This window comes from Diaporthe batatas (genome assembly GCF_019321695.1).
Source record: "Diaporthe batatas strain CRI 302-4 chromosome Unknown Contig00003, whole genome shotgun sequence".
Lineage (NCBI taxonomy): Eukaryota > Fungi > Ascomycota > Sordariomycetes > Diaporthales > Diaporthaceae > Diaporthe > Diaporthe batatas.
The window spans coordinates 6820582-6841428 of NW_025408550.1; the positions used below are offsets into that span (position 1 = coordinate 6820582).

Genomic DNA, 20847 nt, shown 5'->3' on the forward strand with positions numbered 1-20847 from the left:
GACTAGCCAGAATCCGAACGAGCCTTCTCCTACATGAGTACCCTGGGGCATCGATCATCATGCCTTCATCAAGTGTGGTAGTCATAGCAAGCGCACAGAAGGAACAACGTGGGCCAGGCCAGGATGATGTTATTCCTGCACCGATATGAGAGAGATTCAGTGGTCTCAGTTTGAAGCTCGCTTGGATGTCCCTGCTCTACTAATTACAACATGTTATTCTGAGAAGAAGAAGAGGGCAAGTACAGTGATGCTGTTGTACTCGAACCAGGTGTGCTGTACCTCGAGAGACTGGCATTCAATGCCTCATAAAAAGCAAGTATGGTGTTGGCCAACTGCCAATTGTAGATCTAGCCATGCACCATTTTCTCTTTATCCAGGGTTGCTCAACACTTCATCATAGCGAGTAAAATTTCACCTACATGATGATGAAGTATCTATATCTGGGAATTGTAAGTCCTTTCAAGGAATGTGATCGTTCTGCTGGGGAGAGATGCTGCACAGTAAACGGCCGTTTCGAGCTGAATTGTGAAGCTCCAGGGCTGTCAACTAGTGTCAATCTGCAATGCAAACCATGGACTATTTACCAGAGTCCAGCACCTCCAATCCAAATGCACAGAAAAAAACGATCTTTGTGTTCCATCAGAATGTATTTATCATAGAAACAGAGAAGATTAAGTCATGCTTCCTGTAAACCTAGTTGGGTATATATGATATATAGGCTGACGAGACTTGGGTAAAGGGTAAAAGAAAACATCTACATGTCAGTTATACGTCTTGGCATATATTTCACTGTAACTTCACTCAAGGGCTTGAGTCCAATTCTCCTTAGACATCAGAACAAGCACCCGAGTATCTCCCAGTAGGAAATCGGGCTCGCACCTAAACAAAAGACCGTAAGACAGCGAACTCCGCAAATTCCTTGGCAACCTAGTAAAAACACATTAGGATTTTTCTTGATTACTAGGCTCAATGAGAGACTACTGGTATATGGAGGTGATGAAATGGCCCGCAATATGTCTGTCTGGTTACATACACAACATTATAGGCATGTGAAGGAGGACCATTGTCCTAGACAACAGAAAATGACTACTGACAAATGAAAAGAGACAGTTCTGAATGTCTTGATCGTAGAACTCATTGATCAATCTATTCAAAAGACTGTTTTTATGAAAGCTGGAAAGAATCACGGAAAGCTTGGGACTGTAAACAGCGGCAGCCAATGCCCGCGAAGGTTGACAAGCCACAAAAGCAACTTGCAGTTGTAGCCGTATCTCTGTTCCAGAGAGCGGTTAAATTGACAATGTAGAAACCATGTGTTCGTAGGGAGTTTCGAGGCTCAGAGATCTTACTTGATCTCAACCAAAGGACAACAAAGAAGATAACAAATCCAAACATCCCACACCAGTGGAGAGCACTTGTATAGAGGGAGTATCGGCCGACGGAGGACTTCGGTGCACTGTGTACTTAAGTAGGTGACATAACATAAGCGTGGGGGAACTCCCCAAGTCCCAACCCCTCCAACAAACTTGTCCGCCCCAGGACGTGGGGGTGTCCAGCCCAGCTGGCAGCAGCCACCCTGCCGGGGCTGCTGTCTAAGTACTTAAGTACCTGGGTAATAAGGAGTGGGGGTTGGTGGTGGTGGTGGTGGTCAAACATCCGTTCCGTCCCCTCCCCGGCCTGCCCTCCACCAAGTTGCACCATCCCACGTGCAACCTCCACAACACCCATGCTCACCAAGCTCCCCAGTGCCAACTGCAACCCTCCCAAGAGCCCCAGGCCCAGTGAGGGAAGCCCTTTAAGGTTTCGCTTCCCTGGGTGGCGTGAATCCTTCGACGACACCCTGCTGAAGCACATACCCTGCACATCTAAACAACACACACACACACACACACACACACACACACAAATCCACAACGGGTTTTCGTTGTGTGTGCGTGTGTGTGGGGGGAGGCATCCTTAGTAAGTTGCAGTGTAGGTACTTCACATACACTAGGCGTTGCAAAGACGACCAGCCGGTCACCAACACTGGAACCCTTCTCAAGCCCCCTGCCCCCTGCCCCCAACGGGACCTGTGGCCGGGGGAGAGAGGCGGCACCTGGGCGGGAGCAAGGGGTACAACAGTATGCTCTCACCTAGCTTGGCCAGCTCTCGCCATTATGGACCGAGGCGCGTCTGGGTTAATGCATCTATCTACCGCCTAGTAAGGGGTAAGATGACCGTTCCTCCGTCCGCGGAGAGGTCTTTGTTACAGCATCATACGCAGCAGTAGCTAGCAGCCAACAACCGCTTCTCGGGTCCCAGCACATCTCTCATACCTGATGAAGGGGCAGCTGGTGAACAAGAGAGATAACTCCCTGGCATACACAAGGCTGACCATGGCTTGACGGGTATGTGCTCGTACAGAGAGAGGTACATGCTGTCGATTTCTCCCGGCCCTTCACCCTCCTGTTTGCGTTTGCACTGTTCAAGCTGAGATGAGGTGGCATCATTCTGATTACATTGCCAGAATTCCCCTATAATGCATGTTGCCTGTGAAGGCTTACCGAGTCTAGTAACCCCGGGGGATATGATGCCAGACTTATTCCAAGTCTGCCTGTTGGAATACATATTGTACAATGCGCCTTGTGTAAATAAATGGCAGGGCGACTCGCCCGTCCATGACTGATCAAAATCTGATCTTCAGGAGTATGAACAAACGCCAGTATCAATGCAGTCTCGGTTGGAGATCAGTCGAGATCGGTCTCCAAGGGCCCTTGCAGCCGGTAGCCGTGTGACTATATGTGCCGCGTCGACATTCCAGGACCAGTTCCGGGCCTATCTTTTATTCTTCGCTTTTTCTCGCTCCAGCACAAGTGTCAACTGGGATTTGGATCGGCCCAGTGGTGGTGGGGGGTTTGGACTAGGCTCCGTCGGTGTTAATCGCGAGTCGAGGAGAGATGATGCTCGAATGTCAGGTTGGTCTGCTCCAAGGGGCGGCAAGTCATCCTTCGAAGGGCGTGCTTTGGGGGTCTCAAAGTCAAAACCTCCAGCAACGGCAATATTCGACAGCCCCACGACGCTCGAGGATTTGAGACCACCGGAGCTCGTCCGCTTTGATTCGTTATTTGATCTCGACCGGGCCATCTTGGGTGCAGCACTGGAGCTGGCCGCATCACCCTGCCCATTGCAGTCCCGCGGTTTGTCTTGTTGCGCACCCCTCCGTCGGCTCGTTTCGATCGTGCCAGCTGGATTGCCAGCACTCGCGGTAGGTTGCATGGACTGCGGTACGGATCGTGGCGGCGACCTTTGCATCCCTAATCGCCCATCATAATCACCCAATATGATGCCCTGTCGTGTAGGAACCTTTCTCCCGGAAGGCGAGGCAACCAATTCTGGGCGCTTTCCAAGCACTTTCGCATTCGTAATTTCTCCTGGAGCGCCCTGGGATTGAGGCAGATTTGGCTGACAGCTGACGCCCTTGGACGCTGGCGACAGCGTGCTTGTTGGGGCTGATTTCCGCAACCCGCCTTGAAAATTGGCGTCCTGGCTGCTTGCTGATGTAGACTCTCTCCCAGAACCAAGGACCTGGGGATTCTTCCCAGACGCTCTGGAGCGAGATGCCAACCCTGCCGTGTGTGACGGCAGGCCCGAGCCGTTCTGTCGTTTTGATGGGCTAGAGTCTCTGCTACTCAAGTTGGACGACTGTTGGCTAGAAAAGTTTCTCGACGCAGAAGCTGCATCCCGTGGACTAGGGTCAGAAGCAGTCGCAGAACCGGTCGACGATTGCGAGCTCTGTCTTCTTGGCAAGACGGGTCGTCTCTTCGACGCAGCAGACGACGCCACAAACTTTTTGGGCGCGGTCTTCCTATCGACCTTTGCCGGTGAGATGGAGCTAGATGATGCACGAACGTCGGTTTTTTTCTTGGTCGAAATGCCGGCACTGTCTCCTCCGTCTTGCTGCGGCGTTTCGTCCTCTGAATCTGGGACATCAACGAATCGGGCAGTCGGTCTCGGGCCAGAAGTTGAAGGCCCTCTAGGCTTCTTCAAAATTGTGTGTGCTGGCGGGGGTCTCGACGAGGACGGTGTCAATCCATAGATTGCCCCCTTTCCGATGCTCGTCTGTGTCTCGGATGTCTGGCTACCTACGGCATGGACTTGGACTGGTTGTGCCGAGTCAGACTCATGCATACTCCGTGTAGGCTTGGGGGGTGGTTCCCAACGGTTTGGTGGCCCTCTTAGTGGAACGAAGGTTGGCCCGGAAGCGATCTGCTCCCATATACGTGCGAGGGTCTTGCCGCTGAGATTTCTCCTGTTGCTTCCCCAGACATGCCACCAAAAGTTCTCGAGGCGACAGGCAGTGGGATCGTGCAGACTTTTGTGCGTTCTGGTATATGTCTTCCAGTGGCGATGAATATCCTCAAGTGGCACGACTGGTAATTTGGCGACTTCGGCATAGATGGTAGGTGAGTCGAAGACAATGCCCTTGGGCAATAGCTGCTCAAGAGCTTCGACAATGGCCTCCATGTCGAAGGTACCGTGTCGTACAATGAGACACTAGTTGGCTTGAAAATTCATCGAAGACGGTTTGGAGCGCTTGACTAGCTCGTCATGATTCGTGAGATCCAATGTGACTGCTTTCGGGGATGCGCTTGTCGGGCCGATAACTGGGCAAGACGACGAAAGGCTGTCAACGAAGCAGGATTAAATAGTGATGATGTGCGACCAAATCTCTGATACTATCGCAAACCAACCAAAGGGCACATAACAGCTTCTGTCCCTCGAATCGACCAAGCGTTAGGCCTGTGGGCGAAGTCAAAAAAGGGAGAAAAAAAACCCTGTTGGTCTCTGCGTAGGTGTGAAAGTCAACGCCTGAACGAAGATTTTGATATCGGATAGTTGCTCGATATGGTGGCCTGAAAGTGATTGTGGTGCAGTGTCGCAAACATGCCTCAGAGCGCAGGTCGACGCTGAATGTGTCGACTTGTGAAGGTGGGCGGAGAGGCACTGGTTTGCTTGGGTTCGGTTGCCCAAGATGAGTCCGGTACGAGATTTGCACCCTGTAGAGTTGCTGGATCGAGTGCGATTATGCGACAGGGCCACTCAGGGGCCAGTGGTCAAGGTGATGTGTTTTGGGCGCTGCATCCACACCGCCAAAGCAAATGAGGCGCCAGAAAATGCAACGAGACTTATTTTTTTTGTGGGAACCGGATTCTGAGCCAAGACTGGGGTGGGAGAGAGCAGAGGTTAGTATGGGTGTGTACGAAGAGGATGGCACCAAGTGACGGAGAAGTGTCTGTCTGGATGGGTCAGTCCCGGGTAGGGGACGGGGCGGCCACGATGCGGTGAGTTTTGTGAGGAGGACCAACAGCGGCCACACCTAGGACTCGCGCAGAATTGGGGCCCGGTGACCCGAGCATAGCGTGACCAGGACATACATTAAGGGGGTTGTAGGTATGAGCACGGCTGTTGTAGAGCGGAATTAGGAGGGCGACGGGGGAAGAATGGCCTCGGCCGATGATGTACAAGGGAAGTACTATGTACCCGGAGATCCTGGGCAGATATGTATGCGTCGGCCAGCCAGTCTGCGGGTATAGGTCGTTTTATCAAAGAGGGAGAGGCGAAGACAGATGGAACGGGAAGCCGGGAAGGGACAGAATCCGGGAGCGGGACACAGGCCTTGAAGTCATGATTAGCGAGAAGGCGGAGGAGAGTTGAGGAGGACGAGGGGAAGAGGAAGCAAAGGCGTTTGAGAGGGAAAGGAAGGGAAAGAAAGAGATGCGAAAGGAATTCTGGTGGACCGAGAGAGCGGATAGAAAACATTACCAAGAGCCCAGCAGTGAGCAGTGAGCAGTGAGCAGTGAGCATCTCCCTCCCTCCCTCTGACTCTTTTCTCTCACCCGAAGGGGGCCCGACCCAGAGTGGTCCGAATTGGACTGGGCTTGACGACGGACGCGGAGCAGGCAGGGGCAGGGCATAGAGACGGGGGGCTAGACACAGGGCAGAGATAGGTACCTACCTAGGCAAGACAGAGGGGCGGAGAAGGCTGGTGCCTATTACCTGCTGCGTAAGTAGGTGCCTTGGGTAAGACTAGTCATACAGCGGATTTTTTTCTGATTTTGATTTTTCTTTCTGATTTGGAAAATTCGACGGGACAAGACACAAAGTCCAGGACAGTCCAGATCAAGACGGCCAGAGGTCGGGTTTTCTGCGCGAGCGGGCAAAGTGGGCCGCTAACGGCCAAGACTGAGCAACGAGGGAGTGACAGGGGCGGTACGAAGTACATACAGCCCAGTTGTAGAGTTGTAGAAGAGAGAGAGAAGAGAGTCCCAGACAAGATCCACTTTTGGAGCCAGCACCAGCTGCACACAGCAACCCTGTCCTGTCCTGTCCTGGGCCTGGACCCTGGACCTGGACCTGGCCGTTGTGATGCCTCTGAACCTGCCGACCTGCTGCTATCAGGTAGTGGAGAGGGAGGAGCAGAAGGAGAAGGTGAGAGAGAGTGACGCTGAGGGCGAGACGGACAATGTCCCTCGGAATACCCAGCTGGGCAAGGACAGCACGGAGGTACCGTTCGCCATGGGCAGAGGTAGCCGTGGCAGCTGGATACAGGCGCCCAGCACAAGCTCCCGCGTGACGGGTAGGTACCCGCCCGGCAGGGGTACACGGCCATTGGCCGCGGGGGACCAGGCTGCCAGGCGAGGGGACCTAGGGACCTAGGGACCCAGGGATCTACACCACTCTTGGGGCCCAGAAGACGTGGTCATGTCTTGCCTTTGTTCCTTCCAACCTTGGAAGGGCTGTCTCCAGTCGTGCGTGCCCACCCTGGGGCGGGATCAGGGGCCGCCCTTGTTGGACTGACGAGTGGCATCCACAAATCTTCACCCAGGCACAACGACCACAGCTGTCTCTCTCAGTCCTCACAGTACGGATACCCGCCCTCCCTGCCTTAACCCAAGCATGGACAAGGGCCGAGGCAGGATGAACTACGGAACCGGGACTACGACTGCGAGCAGGTTGCGTGCTTGTCACAGAAGGGCTGCAAGATTTGGAAGCAGACTGGCAGGCTGGCAGATTCGAGGTCATGGTCTTGTTCTATTTGAGGACATGCCCGATGTTTCGTCCCGTCTCCATGGGCCCTGATCAGACACTGGCCCCCCGAAGCGCACAGATCAATGCACCGGATGTTTTGCCGTGCCAACCGCGAAGACTCTGATGGCCCTGTTTTTCTCCCTCGTTGCTCCATTAACCTTTTGACAACGCCGATCCAAGCCGGCAGGCCGGGCGGCGACGGCGGCGGCGGCGGCGGCGGCAACGGCAGCAGCAGCAGCAGCAGCAGCAGCAGCAGCAAGTGTGAAGGGCAAAGTACTGACTTATACGTGTATTCATCATCATGTATAACACGAGGCTTGAGTCAGCGGCCGTGGACATGCCTCACACCCTAGGGCCTACCGACGTTACCTTGGTACCTTGCCTACCACAGCAGCAGGTCTCCTGACCTGGTCGTGCAGCAAGAAGCAGAGGCGATCGGTACTCAGGACGCCACCCGCTGCTGCCACTCGCCAGGCCGGATGGCGGGTGGCTGACACAATGCTGCATGGCCGAAAGGTACCTATCAGGATGACAGGACTGGTACCTGACCACCTGCCCAGCGATTCCGTGGGCCGTCCGCCTCGTCGCCCACATCGTCGTCACCGGGATTACAGTACGGAGTATCACAGGCTACAGCACCATACGGTGCCATCCGAGCCACCCTTCACCGAGCCAGCGGGACCACAACTTGCACCTGCAGCAGCCATGCGCTGGCTGTCTTCAGCCGCGGAGCCGGAGCCGCATGAGCATGAGCATGATGATTACAGCATTATTATCCGAGCCCTCGTGACCGCTTCCGCTCCCTGCACCCCTGCGTGCCTGGCAGCCTGGCAGACAGGCGGCGGCCTGGAGCCGTTGCCGCCCGCCCCCACGTCTCGGCACGAACACGCACGCACAGCTGTTCTAGAATCCCGAATGGGCCCCCGACTAAGCCCCCCCCATCAGTCATGGGCAGGTGGACCACCGATGAGGCCCAGGCCTGCTAACAGGCTATAGGCTACAGCACGCCATCCCCCAGTCCTCAACGCCGCGGCATCTGTACCGAGTATCCAGTTCCAATATGCCTGCCAGCCAGCAAACTTCAGCACGGAGCCAAGGCTTGTACCACTTTCAGTCCACCTGACCAGGCTGGCCAGCCAACGAGGTTCTGCGATTGAGACAGCCTCGTGCACAGGCTCAACCTTGACCAGGCGGCGTGGCATTGTGCGGTATCGTGTCCCGGAGGGCATGGCCTTGCCCGTGTTCCTTGGCAGGGGGATTGCTGGTCCTGCTTCGACTTGTGAGTTGTAACCTGCGCTCTTACATATCCAACCATGACCTTGCAATGCTTCCTGCTTCCAGCTTCCCAGCTTCCCAGCTTCCCAGCTTCCTACCAGCCGACGCAAACCAAACTTCGAAGGTGGCAAAAATGCGTACAAGCAAGCTGAGCATGCCCGTTGCAAGGGTCCAGCCCCGTGCCATTGGGCATTGCAAACTGCCCTCGCCTGGCCGAGACACACCGCCTGCCAGCCCGCGCGCCGGACGCTTCCTTCTGCTGCACCCTGGCGCCTTGGTCGTATCTCGTGACGCAGCTGTCTTACTCTCTGTCCGCCGTGTAACTTGGACGAACACCCTGACACCTTCCGCTTGTCATGATGGTGCCGTCAGCTTCCAAGCCCCCGCTCGCAGATTTTGGTAAACCATGCAATCTCTCGGTCCTGCCTTGCCGCGGGTCGCCTGATCAAAACTGCGGAGAACAGAGGAGGTCGTGTGACCATAAATCTCGGCGCAACATGGCATCTCTCATGTAGCTGCCGCGAGGCGAGGCTCTCATTGGGTGGGCTCAGCGCTGTTCACCACCCTGGAGCACCGTGGTGTATCACGGCCGCTCGTCCTTGGAAGTACACAGTGGTGCCCACGGCTGCAGCCAAATCTGGACAGAATCTGGCCACGGCCGAGCTCTAAGCCCAGCCCGCCCGTAACACACCTGTGCCTACGAACTCCCAGTCACACCGGCCCCGGCAGCGCAGCATCTGACTTGCCCGTGTTTGTTTTCCCCGGTGCAACACTCTGCGCCGCGCCTTCATGACTGCAGGCAGCTTTGAATGCTGTGACGACACAGGCGACAAAGGATTTCATTCTGCACGCTCCAAGCATCATTGCATCGTGCCCGCCGGGGCACCGGACGCTATTCGACGCTCCCACTTGTCGCAAGGTGCAGTTGTTTGGTTGGCATAGTCAACCAAGCCTCGAACTTATGGCCGCCACTCCCCCTCTAGAAAACAAAAAACAGAACAAGAAATGCGAAAACTTGCCATGATATTCCACCACTTTTCGAAAACAGTGCTCTGATTCGTGAGTTCCCCCGAGACGCGCCGCTTGGTTCAAGCTCGGCGTATTGCGTATCTACACTAGGCGCCGAATATCGCTGGCCCAGCTTCCCTTTCACATGTCAGAAAAAAACCACTCGAGAAAACACACTACTTGGGCTTGTGTGGGTCACAAAGCGACATCTGCAGGAACCCACTCGCAGATTGGCGAGAACGTCCAGTTCCAGGACGGCAATCAAAAGATGGTGTCCTCATATGCGCAAGACAGCTGCGGCAGTGACAGGCAGTGACATGCTGTTGCATATAGTATACCCCCTTCTATTGCCTCCTCCCCATGCCCCCTCCCTCCTCCGCGGCCCCGGAGCTGTGGATGCAGTGACCAGGCCAAACTCCTGTTGGGGTTGCAGTCTCGCCTACAATCCCAACAGATCATCAAAAGCGGATGTGTTGTCGATTCGACTCTGCTCCTGATCTCGTAGCGTCGATACAAGTGTCGCAGCCGGTCTAGACGCATCGCCTCGCACGGCAACCAGCTGGCCACATTGGACCCCGGCTGGACTTGTGTCGTGGGGCACTTTTGCCCCCATCCATTGTCGGGAGGACGGAACGCCCCGGCAAACTGTCTCATCCTTGCCGCCAAAGAACAGCACCACTGGTGTCGATATGGCTTACACTGACAGTCCAGGTCGGGAGCAACCACCACACCGGGAGGTATGAGATGTCAAACCAGAGATCTCCAGATACAGGGTGAGAGCCCACCAGGCAGGCAGGGGGGGAGGTTGACGGGCAGCAGGAGGGTCGGGCATGGACCTCGTTGGACGCACGCGCGCCGCCACAACGCCTCTCATCGATCGGCCTTCGCGCTGGTCCCGTCCGGAGCAAACCGATGTACTAGCGGCTCCTCCAGTCAGCCAAGACGGGCCGAGAGATGAGATATTCCAGACTCTTGGACACTGCATCTGGGGATTGGCACGATTGGGGAACGCAGGATTCCCTTGGGGTTGCAAATGCCCAAGGCCTTACAGAAATGGAGACGGGCCTACAGACGGCCGTGATGCTGACAGTGGCAGTGTGGCTGTGTGGCAAGCCCTTTCCCAACAATCCTGACCAAACAATGGTTCGGTTCGACGCCGTCAGAAAGGCAGTGGTGCGCCCCGCTCAAGCCGTGCCGTTGAAAATCTTCAACGGTCAATATTTCGAGTCAGGCCGATCCTCAGCTCAATAGGTTACGCTCGCGTCCTACCCAGTCTCTAGATCGGGACCGGTCTACCGCGAATTCTCTTCCTATCCTCCTGGTGGTTCTCGCCACCTACTTGTGTAGGCCCAAGAGTAGCGGGACTCATACAATCCAAAGGGGCCTAGACTTGGACATGTCGGCATCACTGGCATGATTCCATATTATTTCAAATGACAAGACGGGAGAGACTGCGGCAGAGCCCAAAGCACACGCAAGGATGCGGACTCTAGGGTTATTGAAACATTACTGGAAACACCTGAACACTGCAGGATATTCCATGGATCACCACAAATTACTGCGGCTCGATCGAGTTGTCAGGAGGACGTTACTGAATTGGACAGTAATACACGGGTGCAGAAGGACACTGCCACCCCAAAGAACGATTACTCACTAGGGTTCTCTCGCTCGCGGAACCATCCAGATTTTGCCCCCTAAACGCCAAACATCCCAAGACCAACGACCAAGCCAAGACTCACTACCAAGACTAAGACTGACAGAACAGTTCATAATTCTCATCGTGGATCAAGTGACGGTATAGCCACCGTCGACACGAATATCAGCACCAGTGACGTAGCCGGCCGCGTCCGACAACAAGAATGTCAACGGGCCCATGAGGTCCTCCGGCTGGCCCATCTTTCCCTGGGGGATGAGCGAGATCCACTGCTTCCGGAGGTCCGGGTTGTCGTCGAGGATTTTCTGGGTGCTGTCGGGATGGGTGGGTGGGTCAGCAAATTCCAAAGACAATGCCGGCCAGTGCGGGCTCAGAACATGGGGAGACGACTTACAGAGCCGTCAACATGTAACCCGGAGAGATGCAGTTGACGCGGATGTTCGCGTGCGCCCACTCGACTGCCAGAGACGCGGCCAAGTGGCGGACGGCTGCCTTGGCTGAGTTGTATGGTCTGTGAACGGCGAGCTGTCAGCATTCAATCCTGGACTTTAACCTCCATCAAGCCCGAAGAGAGCGTCTTATCCTGCCGGGGGAGGGGGGCTCTTGGCGTGTACGAATCCCTCCCTGATTTGGGAAAGCGATCGCGGATCAGCCGCGAGCCAGTCGGGGCATGAAGCCACGCCTTTCTCAACTGTACCTGCAGCAGATATGCTGCCCGCAGCAGTCCCAATGGACGGCGCGCAACGGCGAACCTTGTGAGCTGATGAAACCCAGTGCTGTCCGCTGTGGCAGAGCAGTCTGAAGAGCCAGAGGCGAGAGCCAGGGAGGGTGCAAAATGGGGGCAGGGACAATCGCCAGAAATAAGAAACACACTCACGCCTGGGGCTGCGGCACGTTTACGATGGATCCGCTCATGCTGCCGATAAAGACCATGCTGCCCTTTGCCTCGCGCTCCATGAGGTGGCGGGCGACGGCGGTGGCGAAGAGGTAGGTGCCGTCGACGTTGACGGCGAACAGCTTGCGCATGCGGTCGATGGGGTAGTCGGTGGCGTTGTAGTTCTCGGTGAAGCCGGCAGACGTGACGAGGTTGTCGATCTTGCCGTGCTGCGCGAGGATGTCGGCGATGCACGCGGTGACCGAGTCCGGGTCCGACACGTCGGCGTAGTGGGCCGTCACCTTTGGGGACCTTGGGCTGTGGTGTCAGTCGCGACCGGACACAGGAGGTGGATGTACGGTGTCTGGCTTCTCTTCGTTTGTTTGGGCACACTCACTTCTTTGCGTTTGGGTTATCCTTCTTGAACTGGTCCATGATGGCCCGGGCTTGCACCTCAGCCTCGTCCTCTGTCGTTCCCCGTCAGCTCTCACGTCGATTCCCCTCCACCCGCCTCCAGATGTCCCGACCCTGGGTGTCAACGCAGGGAAGAAGACTTACTGTTCATGTCAACAATAGCCAAGTCAGCGCCGGAGACAACCATCCCCTGCCCCATGACCAACCCCAAGCCCCTCGCGCCGCCGGTGACCACGCCGACGTTGCCCTGCAGCGAGAAGGCGGCCAATGTAGGGTAGACGTGCAGGCCGGCGCGGCCGGCGCCGACGATGGGCCCCGAGCTAGGGAGCTCATGGTCCTCTGGGTACTCGACGGTGATGCTGTCGTCGGTGCGGGCGAAGGTGCCGGCGTGGGTGGGCTCGCTCTTGTCTCGGTTGCTAGCCTGGGGTCTCTGTCGCGATTCCTTCACGTAGGGGCGGATCTGGATCTTGGTGGTGGCAGCTGGGGCTAATGTTGGCCGCCGGCCGACGGCTCTCAAGGCGGCGGCGGCAGCTCTGGAGAAGGAGGACATGTTGGGGTAGTGCCTTGTAGACTGGGATTGGGGGGTTTTGCTCGGAAAGTGATGAGTGAGTAAGTGAGTGAGTGAGTGGGTGGGTGAGATATGAGAAGCCCGTCCGAAGCTCGGGTCTCTCTGCTGGGGGCCACACCGGGCTTGTTTGATATGCACCGGTGTTGTGTCGACCTTGCAGGTAGGTGTAGAGCTCGAGCTGGGGAAAAGCAAATCACGGCCAACGGTAAGCAGTAGCTGTCAAGGCTAAGAGCTGTGCGACACAATCCGACGGCGGGGTAGTGCGACGGTAGCACCAGCACAGAGTAGGTAGTAGTAGGTATTAGTATTGGCGGGAACTCTGGCTGGGTATTATCACCTGGCCTGGAGGGAGTGAGTGCCTTTTCAATGCCCGTGTCTTGGAGGTCCCGGTACCCCGGGCGAGATTGTTCTAGATGCTTGGCCCCCCGGTGGGAGATGGCTGCGCCGCGTCTGCTGCGTGACGGGGCCGGCGAGGGCGAGGGTACACCTATCACTCGTTGGGTATACCGACCGATCAAGCGAGGGGGGGAGAAGGAGGCCGACCTGACGGCCTGATCAGCACTCTTCTTCGCTCCCAAGCCATTGATATCATCCCTTCACACCCGCTGACTTCCTCCGCCTTGTGCTACTGACCCGAGATCCAGTGAAAGGCGCCCCCGTCTTACAGCCCAGACATGTGCTTGACATCACCCGCCAAGGGTTGTACATGCTGCACGGCTGCAGATCTCTTGGGGGTGCAAAGTCTGGGGCAAGGAAAAGTCCGGGGCAAGCACACCACACACAGCATACAACCTGACAACCTACACACAATCCATGTCCGCCCTCCCCGGTGTCAGTGCCCCTGGACCCCTGGAAGAATGCAACCCCAGCCGCAGCGGCTGCAGCCAGCCGATCGATGCTTCCATGGCCACAAGAAGGAACAAGGAGAAACGTGCAGCTTGCATCATCCCGACAAGTACCAGGGCAGAGAGTTCCAAGACGTTGGGTCTCAAAGCTGCCCTTAGCCTTTTCCAGGGGTGTGGGGGGACGGGGGATGGGCCGTGTTGGCCGACTCCGACAGAAACACAACCTTTCGGATCGTTGCCCGCTGCTGAGGTGACACGAGACGGAACGGCGACACACCAGGGCGACAGACTCCCGTCGCTCAGCACTCCTCTCGTCCTGGTTGAGAGCGAGGGCGAGTACAGTGAGCTTACTAGCTGCCCAATGATTCCGACTCCCCTGGGTTCTCTTCTCGTCTCATTAGATTAAATTTAGAAGCATCTATGCGTGCTTGTTCTTGTTCGCAGCAAGCGCCGGTATCCACTTTAGACCAGCCCTGTCTCGTATGTCTCGTGCTGGAATGTTCGAGACCGACACACGAGGACTCATTCAAACCTGACCTCATCATTTCCAGAAAAGAAGGGAAAAAGAAAAAAACACCGCCGAGTTCGCTGTCCTGAAGGCAAATATTCCTTCCTTTGTTTCCTAGGGGTATCCTTGCCTGCCCGTGTATACCTATCTTGTGAGCTGCTGTTGCATTTCCAAAAAGCGTCCAAACAAATGAAACCTATAGTCTGCTGTTGCTGCCGCCCGCCGCTTTCCCCCCCTGTGTGTGGTGAGATCCAGTGTCTCCGGCGATATGACTGCATTTGCATCCTTCTCTTACTTGGTCCCATGGCCTCAAGACCCCGTGGTAGCCGGTTGCTTTACTACAGCAGGCAGTTGCCCTGCCGGGAGCCCTCGCCTTCCGACCACTATTCATCAAGCTTGAACATCTTCCTCAAAGCCCCAAACTTCTTCTTCTTCTTGCCGCCGGCATCACTTCCAACGATGTCGGTATCAATCGTGCCTTGATGCGACATCGTCCTTCGCTGCAGGAACGAAGGTCTTGACAACGACGGCTGTGACTTCGAGTGGCCCAAGACACCGGGACTGCTCTGGCCGTTCACAGACCCGCCCTCCACGACATGTGTGCCTTTGACATCGTCTGTCTGGCGGTCCTCCGCCGCGAGGGGGTCGTGCTCCGGCACGTCCTCGTTCAGCGGCCATGTGGCGCCACTGTCCGCCCTGTCCCGCAGGCTGTTGGATCTCAGAGCATCCAGCTCGTCCGCAGTCCTTTCAAGATTGGTGTCTGCCCTCGCTGCGCTCTCCCGCCGCTCGGGACGCGAGATAGCACCGCTGCCCTGCTTCTTATTTCGGCGCAGAACCGATGACATGAAGCTGCGGCGTGCGGGGCGCCCTGTACCCTCGTCAGCCCTGGGCAATGAGCCACGGCCTGAACGGCTGCGTTTGATGCTGGTATCGGCTTGTGCGCGCGGTATGGGAGCTTGGCCCGAGGTGACACGATGGGATTTGTCCTCCTCGTCGCCGCAGACGGGGTCTTCCTCATCGGAAAGCTCCTCTTCCTCTGGCAGCGGTGGACTGGGCGGCGCGTTGCGCGATCTGTTACCGCGCATCGTCTTTGGAATGTTTGACGATGGCAGCAGCTCAGGAACGATCTCTTCGTCACTTGAGTCATCAAAGCGGCTCGAGAAGCGGCGGGGTACATCCGCCTCATCTTCGTCACTGGAATCATCGCCAAATCTGGAACCTTTCCTGCCCTTGGCCTTCTGTCCAAAGGAGCCGGAGAAGCGCAAATAGCCTTTCCCGGAGTCCTGCGAGCTTCGGCGCTTGTTGGCGGGCGGACCGCCGCGGAGTGTTGTACGCATCCTGCCGTCCATGGTGATAGGAGGTTGGCCGCGGATGGAAGAGCCACCGCCAGGGGACATGGACCGTAGCGACAAGCGGCTTGGCTGCCTTTCTTGAGAGGCTTCTGCACCCTGGGGACCACTGCCTGCCCTCATGGTCTTGCGAAAGCCGAATCCTTGACTTGCCGGTCTTGCTCGCTTGAAGCTACTTGCGCTGGAGTCTGATCCGTGGCGTCGAAGGCTGGGCTGCGTGATACTAGGCCTGCCTTCTGGCTCCGAAACCGCTCGCGAGTGCCTGCTCGGCCCCGTGATCTTGGTGGTGATACCCAAAGCTGGTGGGGGAGATGCAGGTTGCTGTGGGTTTGCAGCCGACCGGCCTGGTGCATCTGGACGTAGAGACTTGCGCATGCGTGGCCCGGTTTCACCTGGGGGCGTTGGTTGGGCAGGGCTACCGCCTGGGGAGCGCATGGTCTTGCGCAGCTTGGCGCCTGCTTCTGCCTTCTCGGAGACACGTGTACCACGGGGTGTAGATTGCTCTGCTGAGCTATAGTCCTGGGCCTTGGATCCTGGCTTGACCATATAAGTCCGTACCTGTTCATCGGCCGCTCTCTGCTCCTCAATAACTTTTTTCTCGGCATTTCTTTTTTCGATCGACTTCTTTCTTCGCGGTTTCTTTGTATCCGGCTGCACATCCTCGAGATCACCCTCAGCACCGGCGTCTTCAGCTGCTTCCCTCTCCAGCTGGGCTCTTTTCTCAGCGGTAAGACTCCTCCAGTACGCCTTGGCAGCTTCCCAGTCGCCAATGGGTCCGGAAATTCCTTCCTTCTGTATCGCGGCGATTGCCGCTGTTTCGTGTCCGGGTGCCTTCTGTGGGAGGCCCGGCGTCGGAGACTCGGCGATATCCATCATCGCCCTCTCGGTACTAGATGTCTGTAGTTTCGAGGGGCTGCCAAGGACAGCATCCAGTGACTGGAAACCGTCACCTTCGGGATCCAACGGGTCCTCGTATGCATCGCTATAAACACTCTCCCCATCTGATTCATCGGTGAGATCCTGAGCGACTTGCTTTGTGGCTAGGGCAGTGCCGGGAGTATACACTGCGTCTATGGCATGCTCTTTTTGTGCCACAGGCTCAGACGTCACCTGTCGTGCTGGCGCAGACGAATCCATGAATGTCGCGTCATGGGCCGCAAACTTGTTCTCAGCATCCGACTCGGCGTCCGTCTCTGGGAACTCGCCCGGGAAACGATAGGAAGCCTTGTCTTGCTCTGACTCGACAATACGCGGGCTAGGCTGTGTGACGGATATGGCCGGCACGTCGGAAGCTGCATTATGCGGCTCCTCGCCAAAGTCCTTGACATCGCTGGCAATCTGCTCGCCTCCAACCCGATCATATGTGGTGCCGTTGGAGGGCTTCCAGTCAGCAACAAGTGTTGAAGCCTCGCTAACTCGACTTTCGTCGGGGTGAAGCCTGGGAGTATCTGCCATGAGAGCAGCATCACTATCGTCGCTCGCAGTATCCGAGGCATATCCGCTACCCTCCACGGATGTGACCACAGGCGGCAGGGGCTCTCGGAACTTGGAAATGTTAGCCTCATTCTTGGGTTCATGCTCGTGGATTATTGCACCCAGAGCACGGTCGCTAGATTGGCCCACAGGATCAGCATCTTTACCAAGAGGATCCGGAGTAGGGGGCTCCGACTCCTCGTAGACTGGCTCGTGAGGCCGAACAAGAGGGCGCTCCTCTGGCTCTTTGGCTGACTGCTTCCTGCCTCTCACGCTGCCAAATGTAGGCAACATTGGTCTTGGCTTCATGCCCTCGTCGTCTTCTATAGGTATTGCGTCTTTCTTCTTGCCTATCCCGAGGCTGCTGTACCATGGTCGCCTGCTCGCTGCTTGAGGACTTGGCGGTAATGGGCTGTCCGTCTCAGCGTTCCCGGCAGCCTCACCAACAACCACCGTATTGCCGTCGTCAAAGCTGACGCGGACTGACTTCTTCCGAGGCAATGCCTGTTCGTGGGAAGGAATGCCGGCCTCAGACCCGTCCGAGACGGCATCTGCGGGAGATGCTCCGCGAGAAGGACTCTGGTGTTTCAGGGCCGACTTTCTCGGAGATATTGATCTTGGCGGGGGTTCATGCCGTACAGTCAGGCTATCTTGCACTGGACCAAAGCGGGCATTGCGCACGGGGCTTTTTGAATGGTTCCGGGAATCGCGTCGGATATCTTGCACGCCTTGAGGTTCAGCGACCACTTCGTTTGCATCCTGAGAAGCAAGCCGAGGCTCCGTGGAGGAAGAAGGCGGTGCTGCGGCGAGCTCGACCGGTATCGCAGGGGGAGGACGGGCTGGCTCAACGGGCAGGTCCTCCGTGAGATCACTCCGAGGCGGAGACGGGACGCCATGGGCGTAGACGCTCTGTCGAGCTGGCACAGTATTCGGAGGAGAAGAGGATTTTGGGGGCGTCGATACAAGATTTGGTACTTCAAGCTCAATCTCAGACTCCAAATCCTCCGATTCTGACTCCTCTCTGACCACAGATGGTTTCCTCTGTAAGCTCGTCTGATGTGTCGCGACAGCCGGGGGACGTGACTCGGGCATAACTTCTGGCGCGCTTGAGGCAGGCGACATCGATGCCTGTGCATATCGAGTATGTGGCAGCGCAACTCCGGTGTATTGCTCTGCTGCTGGTACTGCTGTCCGTGGGGCACCGGGAGCTGTTGAGGAGACACGTCGGTCGTCTTCATCTTCTAATTCTTGTACCGCGCAGCGTCTGTCCTCCGCCTGATGCGATCGCAGTGAGGTAGCGGCAGCTGCCTGTGCCGCTGTGGTAGATCCGGGCCCTACTGCACTACCCTGTGGTCGACTGACCGTCCCTTTGGCTAGATGTGAGCCAGTTCGAGCCGGCGACTGTTTCTTCTTTTTGGGCTTTGCTTCAGAGGCTGTCTGTATCCTCTGTTCGAGGGCTGATAGATCGGCCTGGGGGATCATTCTCCTGGAATTCGGATCATAGACGAGCGTCGGTTCTGTGCTCACGGATGAAGATCGTGCGGACCTGACGGAGCCTCCCCGTTGGGGAGAGATTGTCGAGCTCCTCCGCTTGGTCTTCGCGCGAGGTTCGGGCGCAGAGGCCGCTGGCTGCGCTGTTTCATCAGGCCTGACGAATGTAGGACTGCGGATGCGCGCAGGATACGAGAAGTTCACCGGCGAACCACGGCTGCCCTGCATCTCCAAGCTATCACGTTGTTGTGGCGCATGGGTCTGTGCCTGTGCCTGTATCTGTGTATGGGTCTGTACCGTTGGCGACGTCGACAGGATCGCATCCGAGGTCCTCACATTGGCCGGGTCACCCGTCTTGGCCGGGCCAAACCAGCTTCCGCCGGCCCTATTAGCCTTCTGCGACGCCGTCCTCACAGGCGCAGTGACTATTCCAAGGCTCTTGGGCTTCTGCCTCGCCTGGGCGGCCTGCATGTTGACGCTCTGCGGTATGGCTGGCACGGGGGGCGCCATGTCGTCTGGCTGATACGAGCTCCTCAGGATTGCACTGCTACTAGGGGACCTCTGTGGCTGCGCTCCGGGCGACGGGGACCGGAACGTGCGCTCTGTCATGGACCCGGAGCTACCCTGCCGCCTAAGCTGCCCTCCCGGCCGGGCCGAGGTGTCGGGAGTGCTCCTTCCGGCCGACGAGGATCGCGACGCACTCCTCCGGGTGTTCCTCTTTGTCTGGACCTCTGCGACGTTGGTGGGGGTGGTGGGACGGGCCTTGAGGGCGGCGGCGGCGGCGGCGGCGCTCAGCGAGGAAGTGCTCGACTCGCGACGGGTGAAGGCTGAGATGGCAGCAGTAGCTGCGCTCGGGCTTGCGGTGGAAGCATTGAGAGGCTGTGAGGAGAGGGAGGAGGTAGAGTTAGCCCGAGATGCCCGGCTGAGGATGGCCATGACGGCGAAAGGCTGTGCGAATCAAACAGGGGTGGGTGGAAGGCGGATGCAGCAGGGCACAGGCCGGGGATGGAGCAGCATTTCAGGCAGATGCAGACATGTACTGCACTCCCACTACATCCACGCAGGTGAATCCGTTGATCTATGACAGGTCCACCGACGTTGGAAGTGTGGCACAAAGGAGAAACGGCGGCGAGTGCTCGACGTACCGGATTGGGTGGGCGACGTCGTCTAGACCCGAACATGGCTTCTCGTTACTTCGCTACCGGGTACGACCGTGCATTGTAGTAGTAGGGTATTGTCTTGTCGCATGCGCCTAATAAGTCTAATGAGAGTAGGGCGGGCGGGCGAACAGCAGACTAACAACTGAGGCTAGGCAGGGAAGAAGGTGAGCAAGCTTGAAACTAGGCAGAGACGGTCAGGGAAGATGATGCACGCAGGTCGGTTGGGCCTGGTGCGGTGAATGAGCTGAACTGAGGGTTTTGGGGACTCGTGTAAGAGTCCATGAGGTGGTAGGAACGGGGGAGCGAAACAGACAGGGACGGGACCACAGGCCACAGACAGATGACGATGGATGATCCTCCAGAATCTCCCTGGTCTGGACTCTCGGGCTGTCAGACTGTCAGTCAGTCTGTCTGTCTGTCAAGCCCCGGGCTCCCGATGGGCCCATACCCAGTGATCGACAAGAGCGACCGAGCTGGGACTGGGCCGGCCTACACTAAAAAAGCTCGGGCGCTAGGGTTGTCCTCTGGGTCGAATTGGGCCCGCCAAGCACCGCCGAGGGCAGGGGCACCACCTGGCCTGCCCGAGTCCGCCCAGACGGCCTGACGGCCTCCAGCTCAAACGCAACGGTGTATTCTGGTGTTCTGTCGTGACATACCGTGGTCTGAGACGGCGGAATCAGCAGCTCGATTCAAGCCTCCCATGCGGTCACCCACGCGCCCGATGCACCGGTTGACACTCATCAAGTCTGTAGACCGTGTGGGGAGTGCCGGGGGGTATACTTGGGTGTGCCCTTTAATGCCGCCCGCCCAACTCGGTCGTTTTCTGATTCGCAGTTTGAGATTGTTTGACTCCTAGTCGGGAGTTGACCAATCTGCCAGTTGGCCCCCTCTTGGACTTCTCTGGTTGTTGCGCTGGTGTTGGGTGACATCGCCTGCTTACCCCGAGCTTGTTCTGCTTTGGGGTCGACCTTCATCGGCTTACAGTTACCCTCAAAAAGTCTGGCCCACACCCCCCTTTTTACACCAAAAGTTACCACTTTTAATAATTATTTACTAATTAAGTATTTAATATAGAATTCTTAAAATATTATTTTTAAAGATTCTTTTAATAAATATTTATTATATTAAAAAAACTAAATATTTTATAAAGAATTAATAGT

General features: G+C 56.8%; 3 protein-coding genes across 3 annotated transcripts; all 3 read right to left on the reverse strand.

The window, feature by feature from the left end:
- Positions 1–981: 981 nt before the first annotated feature.
- On the reverse strand, positions 982–6431 carry KVR01_003732 (uncharacterized protein). The gene is made up of 2 exons (XM_044789576.1): positions 5415–5843; positions 982–5201 (listed from the first exon to the last, which is right to left on the reverse strand). The coding sequence occupies exon 2, from the start codon at positions 4501–4503 to the stop codon at positions 2815–2817; it is 1689 nt and encodes a 562-aa protein (XP_044648747.1). The 5' UTR covers positions 4504–5201; positions 5415–5843; the 3' UTR covers positions 982–2814.
- Positions 6432–8016: 1585 nt separating this feature from the next.
- KVR01_003045 (uncharacterized protein) lies at positions 8017–13809 on the reverse strand. Its single transcript, XM_044793950.1, has 5 exons — positions 12438–13809; positions 12277–12346; positions 11883–12191; positions 11400–11516; positions 8017–11317 (listed from the first exon to the last, which is right to left on the reverse strand). The coding sequence occupies exons 1-5, from the start codon at positions 12841–12843 to the stop codon at positions 11137–11139; spliced, it is 1083 nt and encodes a 360-aa protein (XP_044648060.1). The 5' UTR covers positions 12844–13809; the 3' UTR covers positions 8017–11136.
- Positions 13810–13974: 165 nt separating this feature from the next.
- KVR01_003519 (uncharacterized protein) lies at positions 13975–20122 on the reverse strand. The gene is made up of 2 exons (XM_044788394.1): positions 19673–20122; positions 13975–19406 (listed from the first exon to the last, which is right to left on the reverse strand). Exons 1-2 carry the CDS (start codon positions 19706–19708, stop codon positions 14598–14600), a joined length of 4845 nt encoding a protein of 1614 aa, XP_044648534.1. The 5' UTR covers positions 19709–20122; the 3' UTR covers positions 13975–14597.
- Positions 20123–20847: the final 725 nt, after the last annotated feature.